Source organism: Mangifera indica, chromosome 6 (genome assembly GCF_011075055.1).
Source record: "Mangifera indica cultivar Alphonso chromosome 6, CATAS_Mindica_2.1, whole genome shotgun sequence".
In the NCBI taxonomy this organism is placed as follows: domain Eukaryota; kingdom Viridiplantae; phylum Streptophyta; class Magnoliopsida; order Sapindales; family Anacardiaceae; genus Mangifera; species Mangifera indica.
This window is the reverse complement of record NC_058142.1, coordinates 9,174,381-9,191,699: the sequence shown is the minus strand read 5'-3', so window position 1 is coordinate 9,191,699 and position 17,319 is coordinate 9,174,381. Positions and strand designations below refer to the sequence as shown.

At 30.5% G+C, this 17,319-nt stretch overlaps 2 protein-coding genes across 10 annotated transcripts; one reads left to right on the top strand and one right to left on the bottom strand.

Moving 5' to 3' along the window:
- The first annotated feature begins 2,863 nt into the window (after positions 1-2,863).
- LOC123217963 (transcription factor MYB114-like) lies at positions 2,864-4,168 on the top strand. Its single transcript, XM_044639072.1, has 3 exons — positions 2,864-3,277; positions 3,378-3,507; positions 3,596-4,168. The coding sequence occupies exons 1-3, from the start codon at positions 3,112-3,114 to the stop codon at positions 3,927-3,929; spliced, it is 630 nt and encodes a 209-aa protein (XP_044495007.1). The 5' UTR covers positions 2,864-3,111; the 3' UTR covers positions 3,930-4,168.
- A 1,131-nt stretch (positions 4,169-5,299) lies between these two features.
- Positions 5,300-8,155, bottom strand: LOC123217964 (ubiquitin-like protein ATG12). 9 transcript variants are annotated; one of them, XR_006502598.1, is made up of 7 exons: positions 8,010-8,155; positions 7,809-7,867; positions 7,450-7,518; positions 7,304-7,366; positions 5,846-5,942; positions 5,657-5,715; positions 5,300-5,544 (listed from the first exon to the last, which is right to left on the bottom strand). XR_006502598.1 is itself a non-coding variant. In XM_044639073.1 (6 exons), exons 1-5 carry the CDS (start codon positions 8,041-8,043, stop codon positions 5,883-5,885), a joined length of 285 nt encoding a protein of 94 aa, XP_044495008.1. In that variant the 5' UTR covers positions 8,044-8,155; the 3' UTR covers positions 5,300-5,715; positions 5,846-5,882. The 9 variants fall into 9 exon arrangements, 6 of the variants coding, with proteins under 6 accessions (XP_044495008.1, XP_044495009.1, XP_044495010.1 ...); XR_006502597.1 differs by having other exon boundaries at positions 5,657-5,703; XM_044639073.1 differs by having other exon boundaries at positions 5,300-5,715.
- Between the last annotated feature and the right edge of the window lie 9,164 nt (positions 8,156-17,319).

The window sequence follows — 17,319 nt, the reverse complement described above, 5'->3', positions numbered from 1 at the left end:
TTACACTGAGCCGTGGGGTAGTTCGTAAAAACCGTGGGTTGGGTGGAAATTAATTTTTTTAAAACTATAGGCTTTATATGAGACAAACTTTGAACGACCATAACTTTTGATCCAAGAGGAGTTACGAGACCTATAATATATCAACGCGAAGCTTGTTTCGAGCTCTATAACGACAACCAGTTTGCTGGTTACGCCCAATTTGGAGGCCAAAATAAAACTGTTTCAATACGTATTATACAGGTTTTTTGTTTTATCAAATTTAAGATTTTCGGTTTTTATGATTTTGAGTTTGTTTGTGAGTGGACTAGAGTTTTTTGATTATATAATTTTCAAATTTGATATTTGTAATTATGATGTGCTTTTTTAGACACGTTTTACGATGTAATTACAAAATTTTTTGATGAATTTTTTGGTTTTCTCGTTCATAAACTATTTGAACATGTAGTTTTCGAAATTCAGATTTTTTTTTTTAGATTTTCGAGTAATTTATTGATTATTGATATTTTGGGGTATTTCAGTATATTTATTTATTCATAACATGTTATTTTCAATATAGTTTTCACGAATTGATTTTTTTCGATTCGAATTCAGAAATACGAATTTCTTCTTTCCGAACAAACCCGTAGTAATTGATATTAAGTAAAAATGAGAGTGAAAGTGAGTATTCAAGTGATATACGAAATGTATGTAATGAGAGTGAGAGTGAGGAAGTTTATATAAATGTGATGAGGGGGGTAATTTTGGTATTTAAAAAAAATAGGGCTTTTTTGCTTTGAAATAGAGAATTTGGGTATTTTTACTTATAAATAGTGAAATTGGGCATTTATTATAAATATAATATAATAAATAATAAAAATATGTTTATAAAAAAGTTATAAAATTTAGATAAAAAATATATGAAATATATATACGAGTTTAATATGATATATTAATAATATGATATATTTTAATAATTGTCTAATCGATTATTAAATTAAATATAATATAATATATAATTAAAATTTAATTATTATAAACAATTATTGAAAGGGATTAAAGATTTGAATAACAAAAAATTAAATTTTTTATTTTATATAATTATCATATTATAATAATTAATTAAAAATATAAAAATATTTTTATATTTTAAAAAATTTATAAAAAAATTCAAAAATTTGAAACTGACATATTTAAAATACGAATTAAAGGACAACAGAAACTTAGCATGAATAATTTATACTTTTTACTACCTAGAAGTACGAGAGCCAATGATCTGAATGATTAGAATTCTTTATTAATTAACTTAATGACAGAAAGGTTTAACATAATGCCATACATGTAGTTCCAAACTGAAATGGCTCATCATGTCCTAATTATTCTGCTTTTCAGTGTTATTCCGAGTCCAGGAGAGTCATGTCATGCCGTGCTTTCACCTAATACTTAAATTAAATTTAACAAATTTGAAACCTAATTCCACTTTTGATGATGATAAACATTTTTAATTGTGTGATTGAATCCAGAGACACATGCTTTGTAAAATTGTCAGTTAGCAGCCTATGGAAATATGCTGTCCTGGTGATAGATTTGCTTTGTGTAAATAGAAGCCTAGAGTTTTGCTTTCTAAATCTAGGCTCAAGATTAACCTATCTATCATGGGGCTGGAATAATTGACATCCCACAGATTTAGTAAAAGTGCCATGTACACCCTTGTGATTGATTTATGATATTGAAAACTAAACTATTGAAAAACTAAAATGTACAGTTTCACTCGAGTTGTATGAGTATAAGATTTACAGTTCACATGATACTAAGAATTCATTTTATCAAGTATATTTATATTTATTTGATAAAAAAATTTATATTTAATAAGATTTTTAATAATGACTTACATATGGTATCAGAATCATAATAAGTCTGCATTTGGCTTTGGTCACTTCAATAATTTCGGTCAAGATCATGCAAACCAAGTTGTCATAGTGTCAACCAAATTAACATTGTTGTGATTGGATCTGGTCATGACTTGGTGTCAATGAAGTTGTTGACTGCAACATTGTGATTTGGCCTCGATTATAACTTGATTTTGCCACATGTACACAATTTTGCATGGGTTTATATGGTTTTGTATTAAAAATTATACATTAGGGTGTCAATATCAGATTAAAAAAATTGTAAAAATTATCAATTTTGCCTTCAAAATTCTTGATTTCTACCTCTTCAACACTTGAATTTTATAACATAAATTATGAAAGGGTGTGCGCATCACCATACTCTCTATTCACAACAAATGAGTAATGACACAAACACAGTAGATCCCTCGAGGCTTTAATTACCTCCCTTAAGAAACAATTCAAATCCACCAGATCACATTTATTCTTCATCTTCTTGCACTAAAATCAAGGTTCCTTCAATTTCATTAATTTTCGGATCCCTCCTCAAAGCAAGTCTTAATCTAAGAGCAAATTGCATGCGTTGGTTAAAATATGTTGCACATGCAAAAAGAAGCTTTGTATTGACATGAAATTCTAGACCAAATCCACAACATGACAAACAAGTCTAACGTAGGGATTTGATTACTTTATTTAAGCCGTCTGATCTGTTGAAAACTTTCATATGCATCATCAATTTTCTCAGTGGCTAAGGCTATGTCACCTTTTGCTTGTGTCTGTCCAAAATCAGGTATATGCCCACTTAAAATTATAAAATTGCAAGCCACTTGTTTTTTTTAGCAGCCTTTTCTAGTAACTTTCTTCTCTTGGTTTTGCCTGTACAAAAACTTTACAACTCTCTCATCACTCACTCAATCATCAATGGCTTTATAAGAAGACCAAACGTTCACAATCTCTCTCAATTCATTTCTTAATATTATATATATATATAAGTGTGTGTGTGTGTGTTTGTGTGTATGTGGTAGGCTCTTCTCTTCCATCAAGAAGGTGTGGTAGTTGAGGCTCTTCTCTTCCATCAAGAAGGGTAGATAAATACAGGGACCCAATATAATTGGCCAATCCTGCTCTCTCTCTCTCCCCCTCTAGATAAGCAGCAAACTTTACACAGGAATCAAGGAGTTCTATTTTTTCTTCTTTCTTTCTCAGCACAGACTTACACAGGAAAAGCCAAGAATTAATTTTTCCTATGCCAATGAAAAGAGAAGTTGAGCGACGTGAAACCAGTAAGAATATGATCACTACTAAGAAGGTAGTCAACAAGGGAGCTTGGACTGCTGAGGAAGATAGAAAATTGGCCGAGGTTATTGCAGCTCATGGCCCAAAAAGATGGAAGACCATTGCAGTTAAAGCAGGTTCAAATATTCATGCTCTTTCATTTCATCAAAATAATATGATAATATCTTCTTCCATTTTTGTCAGAAATAATACTGATAGATATTTGATTTTTTGCAGGCCTAAATCGATGCGGTAAGAGTTGCAGACTCAGGTGGATGAACTATCTGAGACCAAATATCAAGAGAGGGAATATATCTGATCAAGAAGAAGACTTGATCCTTAGGCTACACAAACTTTTAGGCAACAGGTTATTTATTTATTAATTTATAAACATTACAAATTTGTAGTTGCGTATTCATTTCATGTTGTTTATTTTGTATTTTTGTTTTGGTTAGGTGGTCTTTGATAGCTGGAAGATTACCGGGTCGAACAGATAATGAGATAAAGAACTACTGGAATTCTCATTTGAGCAAGAAAATAAACCAGAAAGAAAAACAAGGTGGTGGGTCACCATCTAGAGAAGCCATTATTAATAATCCTAAAGGTGAAAGAATTGCAGGAGATGTGGAGAAGGTCAATGTACACATAGTCAATGAAGAGAAAAATAATACATCAACAAGTAGTGGAGGTGAAGACTCCGACATTGGGTTCAATGTTGATGAGTTCTTTGATTTCTCCAATGAGGATCCCCTAAACCTGGAATGGATGAACAAGTTTCTTGAATTCTGAAGAGGGGTTTTCAGTAGAATAATGTGTAAACTTTGTTGATTTTATCTGCAAAAAAATCTGATGCAGATATAAGTTAATGCTAGTCAATCTGTTTGTGCATTAATTTCCAAATATAAATCTATAAATTCACTATCCTAGCCAGTAGATTTAAAGCACTACAACTTTTTGGCCCCTAGTAGCCAAATAGTTGAGAGGGATTATTTTATACTGGTAAAGGCTGGTGAATATGTGAAGTAAAAGAGATTGTCTTCATTGTTGAGGACACAGGATTTATCTTTAAAGATGATGAGACAAAAGGCTATAAGAGATTTTCAAGAGATACATACTATTCCATGTGTCCCTTTTAATCTCCAAAGCAATTATTGATTTATAGCATCCAATAAACTACAAGGAGGAAAATGAAAAACCTCCAGCGACAACAATCATATCACACACAAGGTTTGTAGTCCCCAAGTCTTTGATAAAAGTAACACATGATATACAAAAAGTTGTTTCATCAAAGAGGATCAGTGAAGTGTGACAAAAGCATTATTGTTGCCGACAAAACTCTTATGGAGTTTTGATCAGAAGGCTGGCACCTGGCTAGTCATGTATGTGGCGACGATTTTTACAATTTTATTTTCTAAGCTTCATAGATGGCTGCTTATTTGACTGAAATTCAACCGCTGCATCTTTCACATGGGCGTTTACGTAGAGAATACATCTTGTTGTGCCATAAGTTCTGCATTGCCCATGTATTGTTGATGCAATAATATTGTCAGTATCTTCTTAGTTTGATAAATAATACACAACAAGGGCTCTGATGGCCTCAAGCGAAAAGTAGCTCATCCCTAACAAATTCTATCTAAAGAATATGAGTTATTAGTTCGTCTTAAATGAATTTAGGTCCCAACAAAGAGGATACAGAAGAGGGATAATCTGCATTCTTCAGTAATATCACCAAAAATTGAACTCAAAATTCCAGTAAAACCTTTGTGTTTGACAGAAAGCCCTGCCTGACAGATTCTTAAAATGATAGCTTATCTTGCATAAAATTATCTCCACAATTAGCTGACCAAAAGATTAGTACAATATGCATTATCATGTAAATACTAAAAACTTTGAATTCTATTGGTATCACATGCTCCTTCAGAGAGTATATGTACTGACCTGAAAAATTTACAGCCAGAGAATTAAAACTCCTTTTAATATGCTCAACGAACACCCACTTAAGGGCATTTATTTTTGCACCAAATCAAACAGAATGCATACCTTATAATTAGGTCATGTTTGGGTACTCAGATTTCAATGTTTCCACCAAACAAAAAGCTAAAAACTTTAGAGCTGGCATTGCCATCATAATGCACTTATTCACCTTAACATCAGGAAGCTGTGCCGCTGAACTTCTACTAATTAATCATTGGCAATTTTGCAATATCATCAAAATTTACAAATTTACTACATAAAAAAACATTCTAAGTCAATGCCCATATAGACTTAATGTTAAATGGGTAAAGTGCATTAGGCCAAGCTTCTAAAAGATGCCGTGCACCGACAGACAAATTGCGAAAAGAAATATTGACCACTTTATGCATCACAATAGTATTTCAGCTTTACATCAAAATGAATAGGTCTCCTGCAATTTTTTTTTGTGCAAAAAATTATGTTAAAAATAAAAAAATATAAAAAACAAAGGACTGTGACTTTCAGCTTTCAATCTGTCTTCCCAGTTGGAATCTTCAGCTTACCAGCAAATGATGTTGGATTGCTTGCATGAAAGTGAAAATTTCTGAGTCTGCCACAGAAGCTGCACTTGTAAAGAACAGGGATTGGAAAAGGAAAAAGCGTGAAAATTAATGGAAGAGAAGTGTGTGCTACCGCAACAATGAACTTTACTATTGGACAATATAACAAAAAATACATAGAAGAATGCTTACATATGAACAGTTTTTATCAGTCAGACCCATCACAGAATTAGCCCCATGCCATGGAGCAGGCATAATTGACAATCAACTTACCATCAAAACCAAAATTCTGCAACATCAAAGCTGCTATAGAGAAGTCACATATAAATATATGAAACCCGTGTTGCAATTCAAAAAGATACAGCAGAAAGTCAATATCTAAATTAAAAATGGTTTTGTTGATTGTCTTCACAGAAGCAACAATCTTGACTCTGTTATACTCATCATCAGAAGAAACTAAGATAAACACTATCAAAGAGTGAAAACCTTAGAAAACCTTTTCTCCCAAACAAATAACATTAACTAAACCATTTTTTTCACTAATCATATTGGAACTGACCCCAAAAAAAAAAAAAAAAAAACTAAAAATTGAATCTTAATGCAGATTTAGCCAGGTTCAAATATAAGATACTCATCATCATCAAAAAAAGACAAAAGATATGAGGATTAATTCTCAACAAAGCATCTCCAAGCACACTCAACTTCTGTCACAGATAAAAACTAAAGGACAAGGGTTTGAGGAATGATGGAATTACAAAAATGATCAAATAGTAACAACATATGAGTAAGATAGATCTTTCATTGCCATGTAACATTGTTTATATAGAACAGGTACTTCTACCATGATTTTGCCAAATGAAAACCATTTTATGTAAATTATGGAGATTTTGAAAAGTTTTCTATCTTGTGTCTAAATATCATACCATAAGTAAAACATACTAAAGGATGTAAACTCATGTTAAAGCAAAAAATTGATTGAAAGCCTTGACAAAGAAAAATGGTACCTCCTTCTAAATGTTCATAAAGAATAAACCACAAATAAGTTGCACAATTACTTGGTCTTTCAGGGCAACTTTGACTGTCAAACAAGACATGCACCAAACAATTGTCAATTGGAGGTGTAAATTGAGCCAAACAACTTGTGGCTCGGCTTGACTAATGTGGCGCTAAGTTCAAGCTCAAGTCACTCGAGTTCAACTCTCAAGCCCAGCTCGAGCTTGATGTTGGTTGGCTCTGGGCTCACGACTTGGCTTGAGTAAAATATCAATAAACTCTAAAAATTTTCAAATATTGCAATCATATCCTTAAAATCTTATTTTTCAGGTTTTGAAAGGGGATAATTAATAAATTTGTAAATTATGGTGTTAAATATAATTTTTTTTTTTTTTTTAAATTAAGAGCTTTAAACAAAATTTTACAATTCAAGCTCGACTCAGTCATTCCTCTAACAAGCTTTAACTTGAGCCAAGAATTTTCCGGCTCAGGAGTTCGAGCTCAACATTATTGTTATCGAGCTGAGCTTGAGCCAAATACTAAATAAAATGAGAAGGCAAGACAAAGATCAATAGCGTCAAGTGAAGTATTGGAAATACATATCACCACCAAAATGAGAAGGGGAGACAAAAATCAATAGCATCAAGTGAAACTCACATTATACAGATCAATTACTAGCTCATCTGGGTTTGGTGAGAATGCACTGTTAACATACACAAACTAAAACGCAATAATAAGGGCTTAGTAAGTACACTGAAACACATAGGTTCTCATAAAACTGGCCTAACATTATTAATAAATACCAAGGTCTCTCGGCCAAGATGTCGGCATAGGAAATCAATTACTTTTGCAAACTTGTCAGCTCCTGAGATCTGCCAAATTATTGAGAATAGTGATATCAGCATTAGAATAATAAGATAGAAACCAAAAAATTTGTTCTTTTAATGAAAAGCCAATTTACGGCTTTGAGAAGGTGTTGCAAGCGCATTAATAAACCTAAGACTACACACGTACTTCCAACTACAAATTTTACTCTTATTTCAAAAACCCACATATAAAAATCATCAAATACAAAATCTCCCGGAAAATAACCTGGTTTCACAAATGATCAATTAAAAGATCAAAATTTCACCAAATAATAAACATATGATCAAAGAATCACCTTGAACTTGGCCTGCTTAAGTATTGGAGCACCGCCAGTGGCTCTAAAGTGAACAACAACTGCATCAAAGTTGAAAATAACAGAATTTAACCAATAAGAAGACCCTAATTAAATGATTCGAAATCAACTATTTTGATCAATGAAAACGCTAATCAAGAAAAAAATTGCGTATGAATTATTCATGGGTGAAAGATTACTCGCCTTTTCGAGCAGAGCTCGGGGACTCAGTCGCCATCTTGTCTAATCTGAATACTCAGTTGAACGAGTTCTGTAAGATTTGACAATCAAAATTGCTACTTGCAGGGAACATTTTTTTACACCTTGTCACTTATGTTCAGCACTTGAATAGACAATTTCAGAAAACTCCCCCAAGGTTTCTTTGACTGCCATTAATCTCCCCGTAAAGTTATCTTTTACCTCAATTAGAGGTTTTACTTTAGGCCAAAGAACTATTTTCCACCCAAGTTTTAAAACAATAAAAAAACACACGCATGTCCAGAAGCCTTTCATTGTCCAGTCTGGAGTTGTCCGTTCACCAGATTTCGGGATATGGCTAGAACGATTTTCAAACCCTAGGGGAGAATGGTAACATTTTAAAACTTAATCCTACAAGAAAATTATTAGTTTTTCAGACTGAAGGAGAAAAATGATACAAATTTTAAAGTTTTAGGGTTTAGTGATAATATAACGATTTTACCGTTGCCTCTAATAAAAAATTATAATGGAAATTAGTGTATGAATAAGTGTTTAAATTTTTAATTTACTACATATGTGTGTTTTGAGATTGAGTTAAAACTTGGGTAGGAAATAGTCCTTCAGCCTTAACTTTATTAAAAGAGATAAGTGATAGTTAAGAAGATCTTGGGGGAAATTCAGAATAATTAGAGCAAAGATCAATAATATTCTTGAAGGTTAAGACGTGTTAACACAATTGAGATAAATATCCGAAAAAAGTCACGAATTATCCTTTATACTCAGTTCAAATCGTAAAATCATATTAAACCATTTAAAAATTATAATTTAGTTTAGTTTGTAAAATGATCTGATTTGAGTTGATAAATTTTTGAAAAATGGTTTTTAGTTTAGGTTGATGTTTAGACAATTTTCAAACCAAACTAAATTGTAAATCGTATTTTTTTTAAATACATATATATAACTATATTTAACAAAATTTTTTATAAGCAATTAAGTATTCAATTTGTTTTTTTATATTTATTTTGTCTTTTTTATTACATTTTATTATACCTATTTCATATTTATTTTACGCGTTTATATTATATTATTGAAAACTATAATTAATTTAGTTTTATTAAATAATATATATATATATATATATATATATATATATATATATATATATATATATATATATATATATATATATATATATATATATATATATATATATATATATATAGGAGTAAATTATTTTAATATATTCAAACTGTAATCTAAATCAGACCAAACAATACTTTTTCAATTTTATTTTGCAAATTTTCAAACCATTTTTTTAAGTTTATTTTGAAAATACTCTCAAAGCACATCAAATCGGAACATACACACTTTTATATTTTAAGCATCACAACATCTCTTTTTAGATGTGTCCTTAACTTTTATTTTTAATCTTATATATATTATATAAAGTAATACTATATGTACAAACATGTTGGACCCCTAGATGTTTTGATTATGTCAAAACTAAGTTTAAAGTTGTTAATTTTATATTTATTGAGCTAATTAAGTCCATGACATAAAATTCCTATGATTGAAAAATGGGTGAAATATATGTTTTTTATTTTTTCAGACATGAGACTTCTATCCCTAAGTGTGGGACTCTAGTTCCTTCGCTCATCCCATGATCGTCTTTGCAAGTCTGAAACTCTCAAAATTTTTTGTCAAATGAACAAGGATGTCTGTCCCCAAAATAGGGATGCCCATTCTCAAATCAGGAAAGCCTATTCCCATGATGAGGATGCCTATTCCCATGCCTGGGATGCTCATTCCTTTGGCGGTCCCTTACTAGTCCCTTCTTGTCTAAAACTTTTAGAATTAAATTCTAAAAGTGCTAAAAAAGGATGCCCATCTTGAAAAAGGGACACCCATCTTTAAAATGGCACATTTTAAGAATTCAACTATGGAATGACTATTTTGAAGCCACCAAAGTTAGAATGTGTAAGAGGACGCTTGTCCTTTAAAATAGGGCACCTATCTTTTCGTGCTTTCAAGGCCAAAACATCATTATCGAAGCTCAACAGATACATTATCCCAATCAACAGTTATTTGAGCAATTCTAATAATCCAAGACTATAAATTAAAGACTCTTTGATGGGGAATAGGTTAGGGAACATAATGTAAAAAGCTTAAACTCATTTCTTCTATAATTTCTCACATAAGCTCATAACTCAAAATTCTTGAGAGATAAATTTGTGCTCATTTTCTTGTATCAGCCTTGTAGAGGCATTCGCAAATATTATTTTTTATATTCAAACACTTTGGCGAAATCTTGGATAAACTATTATGGTGGGCGTAATCTTGAAGAACTAGTGTACGTGGGCAAAATCCCGAAGAACTATTGTAAAGAGTCGATATCTTTATGAATGGAACTTCAAATGAGTTGCTTGAAGAAGTGGATGTAGGAGGCTTGGAAAAGAAAGTTTCGAACCACTATAAACTATTGAATATTTCTATCTCTTTCTCTTTACCTTAAGTTCTATATATGTGTGTTGTAATCATTTTTTAAATATTGATTTTATTTGATTACCCTTGTTAAGATTGCCTAAGTGATTGATTTTGATTAAATATTTGTTTGAAAGATTATACATTTATATGTTTGGTTGAGCTTGTTTATAAATTTGTTCAAAAGTCTTGATTTGTTTAAAGTTTTTAAATAATCTTATTCACCCCCTTCTAGGATTATTAGCTATTTAGGGTTTTTTTCAATTAGTATCAGAGTTTGGATTCTAGGTTTATAAATTCCAATGAATTTTAGAGTTTAAGATCAAATTTAGAATGACTAGTACATGTACCCCGTTTTTTGTGAAAAACATAGTATTATAAAACTACTATTGTTTTGTGAGTCAAACTACACTCAATGGAAAATTAAAATGAGACTTCACGTTCAATTGGTAGATTATAAGTTATGAAAAATCATGGAAATTGGTGACTTTGTGTCTAGGGATTTTAGAACAAATTTGCTTAGAATGAAGAGGATTTTAATAAGAAAGATGAAAAATTGATGAGTCTAAATGCAAGGGCTATAAATATGTTATTTTTTTGTGTATTAGATTCAATTGAATTTAATCGTGTTTCCTCATGTGATTCAACACAAAAGGTATGGACCATACTTTAAACCACTTATGAAGGGACAAATCAAGCGAAAGAGTCGAAAATCAAGCTTCTTTTCTAAGAGTATGAATTGTTTGAAATGAAGTCGGAATAAAATGTAACTGATACGTACAAGAGGTTCTCATACTTGATAAATGATCTTAGAAAACTTGGAAAGAGTTTGAGACCATTGAGCTTGTGAAGAAGATGCTTTGATCGATCGTCACCGGAATCATAAAGCATAAAGGTGACCGCCATCGAAGAATCAAACGACCTAAGCAAAATGGGCATGGATGAGCTTATTGGAAATTTGTTAACATTTGAGATATAAAAAAGGCCCAAGAAGGAGGAGCTTAAGCCTAAGAAGAACATTGCTTTAAAAGTAGAAAATAATGGTGGTGATTCTTTAACGGATGAGGAAGATGTGAATATTCTTGCAAGGAAATTCAATAAGTTCCTTTCAAGAAGCAAAGAAAAGAAATTCTTCAAAACAAAATACAAAGAGGATAGTGACAATAAAGTTATATGCTATGAATGTAAGAGATCTGGTCACATTCGACAAGAGTGTCCTAAACTCATAAAGAGAAGGAAGGCGAAAAAGTTCAAAAAGAAAGTGCTTATGGCCACTTGGAGTGGAAGCGACAATTCAAGTGATGAAAATGAGTCAGAGCATGAAAGAGTCAATTTATGCTTTATAGTCGTAAGTGAATTGGAGGAAGAGGGTAACACCTTTAACTTTTACTCTTTTAGTGAACTGCAAAAAAATTTGATTGTCTCATAGATGAATACAAATGCATGTATGCTAAAAATAAATCCTTGAGAAATAATTGACATGCATTAAGAATGATCATAAAAATCTAATTAGTAAGTATGCTAAAATCAAGAAAGAACTTGAATTAGTTAAAAATGAAAAGATTTTAACATCAAATGAGTTAGAAAAGCTTAGAAGGGAAAATGATGCATTACATGTGAAAACATCTAACTCAAATGAGACTTTGGATAAATTCAAAATAGGCATAAAAGAGATGAGATGCTTGTATCTCAAAGATATGCATTAAATAAGGGCATACTAGGGTATAATGAAAATAATCTTTTTATAAAATCATATAGGCATTAAAGAATGATCATTTATTGCATTTAAAATGTAGATTTTGTGCTTTTATTGGTCATAATGTTGGAAAGTATCCAATTATGAATGACAAACCATTTAAAGCATAAAAAGTTTGGATTCCTAAAGGGACATTAAAGACTAACCTTCATGGACCCAAAACCATTTGGGTATCTAAAAAACCTTGAATTTCTTTATAGGTGTGTCTTGTAGCATTGGAATCAAATGTTGCAAAATGAATGGCTATGCAAACCATATGTCCAGGTAATGGAGATAAGAGCACCAAGGTTATTTGAAAATTATAATTTCTTCAAGATGAGAGCTTAGGATGTCAAGTTAGTAGATACATTTTTCTTTTAATTCAATTGCCATATGAGTTTGATTGTTGGTTGGTTGGTTGTTTGAATATATATATTTTAATATATTTTTGGTTGAGTGCTCATTACTACTATGTTGATAATATTTGAATGATGTGTTTAAATTAATTGAATGATTTCATGTGTATCTTGAAAAATATGTGATGATATAGATATATTTTTCAGTTAGTATCTATGTAACATTTGATATAAGTTTGAGCAGCTAAATGTGTTTAATGCTTGTTACAAAATCAAGTTGAATTGATGCAAACTTATGTTTAAAATTGATTATGACTTGATTTACATAAATTCTCCTCAAAGAGGATCAAAATATCTAAGATCTGCATTTTGAGATGTTTTGATTTGATGCATAATTCATTTGTCTCATTGTATTGGTTTTCAACTTAAAATTCTTGAAAAGTCATGTGTCTCTTTATATAAATGTCTATTCATGATTTTTTTGGCCAATTGTTTGCTAATAGTTTTTCAAATTTAAGTTTTAACATATCATGACTTTTTGAGGAATATGATCTTTTTATAGTACTCAAACTTATTATCATGTTGGTTATCATGTTTGGTTAAGTATCATGTTTATATTTATTGATGATGATTGATTAAATAGCTTTTAGAATCATAATTTTAAACATTGAGTTGTGATGAATTGATTATGAATATATTTTTGGATATGTGTTATTTGAATATTGCACGTTTGATAGATAGATATAACGGTAAATGGATAATATCTCCTCTGGATTCGCTCTTGATCAATTGATTTTAATGCCTTTTGTTCATGTTGATTATCTTGAAATTGAATCGATGAACTTGATGTGATATTTGTGGATTGAAATTGAGGTGAATTATAGCTTGTGGTTGGAAAGAAGTTTGGATGGTCTAAATGCATATTTTGAAGTGTTTTTGTTGTTGATTAAAAAAGGGGATTTATCAAGAATTCAAGGGACACCATGCCACAATTTTTCTAAAATCATATCATATGAACTTGTTTTCAACACCAAAGCTTGGTAAATAGTTTTGTTAAAGTAAGGGGGAGCGTATAGACATTAACTAAGGGAGAGTGAGTTTTCAAATTTGTATTGTTTTAGCCTTAAATTAGAAATCAAATGAAAAATTGAGCTTTAATTTATCTTTCCTTTATTATTGTTTTTGATTTATGACAAAAAGGGGGAGAGATTGGTTAAGTTTAAACGGTTATTTAATGAGTCTATAACTTGAAATGGTTTAACTGTAAATTGAATTGTATTGTTAAAGTAAAAAGGAGTTTTTTCAAGTGAGAGGGAGTTTTAAACTCGTTCAAACTCTTTAAATGACTTTTTCAATACTTAAACTTAAGTTTTGTCATCAATAAAAAAGGGAGAGATTGTTGGATCCCTAGGTGTTTTGATTATGTCAAAACTAAATTTAAAGTTGTTAATTTATATTTATTGAGCTAATTAAGTTTATGACATAAAATTTTTATGACCGAAAGATATGTGAAATTTATGCTTTTTATCTTTTTAAACATGGGACTCTCGTCTCCAAATATGGGACGCCCATCCCCTGTGGGACGTCTGTCCCCTATGGGACGCTGGTTCCTTTGCTCGCCTAATGATTGTTCTTGCAAGTTTGGAGATCTTGTGAGTTTTTGCCAAATGAACAAGGATGTCTGTCCCTAAAATAGGGATGCCCATTCCAGATCAAAGAAGCATATTCCTTTGGCAGTCCCTTGTTAGCCCTTCCTATTTGAAGCTTCTAGAATTGAACTCTGAAGATGCAAAAAAAGGATGTCTGTCCCAAAAAAAGGGATGCCCATCCCTAAGGTGGTGTGTTTCGAGAATTCAACCATTGGATGACTGTTTCAAAACCATCAAGGTCAGAATGTGTAAGAGAATACCCGTCCCTCAAAATAGGATGCCCTTCCCTTCGTGCTTTCAAGGCCAAAACATAATTATCAAAGCTCAAAGAGTACATTATTCTAACCAATAGTCATTTGAGCTATTCCAACCATCCAAAACTATAAATTGAAGACTCTTTGATGGGGAATAGGTTAGAGAATATAATGTAAAAAGCTTAAACTCATTTCTTCTTTAACTTCTTACATAAGCTTATAACTCAAAATTCTTAAGAGATAAATTTGTGCTCATTTTCTTGTATTAGCCTTGTAGAGGCATTCACAAATATTATTTTTTATATTCAAACAATTTGGTGAAATTCAGAATAAACTTTGTGGTGGGCACAATCCCGAAAAACTAGTATACGTGGACAAAATTTCGAAGAACTATTATAAAGAAACAATGCCTTTACGAGTAAAACTTCAAGCGGGTTGCTTGAAGAAGTGGTCGTAAAAGGCTTGAAAGAGAAAACTTATAACCATTATAAACTATTGAGCATTTCTATCTTTTCCTCTTTACCTTAAGTTATATATATATGTGTTGTGATGATTTGTTGAATATTGATTTTGTTTGATTATAGTTATTAAGATTGCTTAAGTGATTGATTTTGATTAAATATTTGTTTGAAAGATATGATGTTATATGTTTGGTTGAGCTTGTTTATAAATTTGTTCCAAAGTCTTGTTTTAGTTAAAGTTTTTAAATAATCCTATTCATCTTTGTCGGATTATTAGACAATTGGGGTTTTCAAAACAAATTATACAAATTTTTGCGTATAACTTGAGGTGGTAATTTTTGATTGAAAAATTTTAAAATGAGAGAATAAGTAAATAATCACATCAACCAATCATAAATTATTACCTCAAATTATAGACAAAAATTTATATAATTTATTTGTACATATAATTTTATTCATTAGGGAAATTGTTTCCATCTCCATCTTAGTAACCTAATTTGAGTGTTTAGTAATAAGAAATTTTATAATAGATGAAGAAACGGGAGAAAGTTATCATTTTAAAAAGGCCAAAAGACTTATTCCCACCCAAGATTTGGTGAACTACCAAACTTACATTTGTTAACTTTAAAAAACTCAAATACTCACATTTCTGTTAAAATTCATTGCTACAGTTAAAAGTAAAAATGTTATTTAGTTAAAAATATTAAAAAAATAAAAATTTATCGTATTTCTCCCCCCTAAGTTTAAAAATCTAAGAATTCCAATGGCTAAAAATTTATCACATTTCTCCCCCCCTAAGTTTAAAAATCTAAGAATTCCCTCCAACCTCCTAGACCAAGACGAATCATTGGCCAACCAGAGGATGATTGATGATTCATCGGTAGAAGCTTATGCGATGCATAAATTCGTGTGTCAGCCGACACACAAATTGATTAGACATCAATGCGCACACATCTATGTCTAGTCGACCTATGCATCGCAAAGGCTTTTGCAAATGAATCATTGGCCGACCTCTAGTTGGCCAATGATTCGTCTTCGTTTGAGAGGCTAGAGGGTGCCCCAATATGGGAGGTTGGTTGGAGAATAGTCGTTGTAGAAGGAAGGGAAAATAATTAAACCTCTGAGGGGAAATGATCACTTTTCAAACTTTCGATCGGGAAAATTATTAGATTTTAAAACTAGGGCAAAAAATGTGATAAATTTTTAGTGTTTTTAATATTTTTAGCTAAATAACAATTTTTTACCTTTAATTTTAATAGTGAATTTTAACAAAATGATAAATTTTTGAATTTTTGAAAATTAACAATATGAATTTGAGATTTCACTAAACCTTGGGTGGGAATAAGTCTTTTGGCCTTTTAAAAATGTTATATTACTCTACAAAAATATAGAAATAATTTTGAATTTAGCTTAAATAATGTAAATAAATAATTAATGCAAATTATTGACATTGTCAAATAGAGACGTTTAATAAATAAATATTTCTATAATAAAACAAGAACACTTGTATATCGTGATGCAAGATTGTTGGAAAATGCAAATTAGCTTAAGATAATTAGCCATCTTATTTTAAGATAAGTTATATAAGTTAAAATTTTACACGTGTGACTGAAATTTAAATTCAAATATATATATTTTTAAATTTTAATATTTTATCAGTTTTGTTAATCTACAAAATCGTTCATTAGCTTATCTTATTGGTTGTCAAAATCAATTGAGTAGTTAATATCTTGATTAATTAACAATATCAGTCAAAAATTTTAAACCTAATCTAAGAAGGAGCGTCATCGCAACATGCATGTTTTTTTTTCTAAATTTATGCTTTCAAAACATGTGAATTTGTTTCCATTGGAAGTGATTATGAATAAATAAATTTATCATATTTTATTACAACAATATAATTAATAAAAGGGTGTTGGGATGTCGCCATCTTACGGTGTTGGACGTCACCACCAATAATTACAGAAAATATTAATAAAAACAAGAAAATAGCTGACTTTTTTAAATAAAAGCAAAATTGAAATGAAACCATACGGGTTGATTGGTTTCTTTCTTATCATTATAAAGGAAGTCATTATAAATGTGCTAAGAATTTCAATATAAAATTATAACCTAGGAAAGGCATATGCTCGGGATTCTATCATTGAATACCGAATTAAGTTATTAATATCCCAAGTTGCTCATCATTACTCCCACTAGAGCAAGTTGTCTTTTTTTTTAATCATGAATTAGTTTATAATTTGATATAATTTATATATAAATATTGATTTGTTTAAAATTTAATAACTTATTAAATTAAAAAAACTATTTAAAACAAATAAACTGAGTTTACATAACACCACACTTTTTTTTGTCTTATTAAAACTTAAAAAAATTATAA

Excerpts from the sequence above, each read along its gene's own strand:
- LOC123217963 (XM_044639072.1), top strand. The coding sequence starts at position 3,112 with ATGCCAATGAAAAGAGAAGTTGAGCGACGTGAAACCAGTAAGAATATG. Across the intron at positions 3,278-3,377 it reads GACCATTGCAGTTAAAGCAG|GCCTAAATCGATGCGGTAAG; the intron begins GTTCAAATATTC and ends GATTTTTTGCAG. Across the intron at positions 3,508-3,595 it reads CACAAACTTTTAGGCAACAG|GTGGTCTTTGATAGCTGGAA; the intron begins GTTATTTATTTA and ends TGTTTTGGTTAG.
- LOC123217964 (XM_044639073.1), bottom strand. The coding sequence starts at position 8,043 with ATGGCGACTGAGTCCCCGAGCTCTGCTCGAAAAG. Across the intron at positions 7,868-8,009 it reads CCCGAGCTCTGCTCGAAAAG|TTGTTGTTCACTTTAGAGCC; the intron begins GCGAGTAATCTT and ends ACTTTGATGCAG. Across the intron at positions 5,943-7,303 it reads TAGTAATTGATCTGTATAAT|AATTTTGGTTTTGATGGTAA; the intron begins GTGAGTTTCACT and ends TTGATGTTGCAG.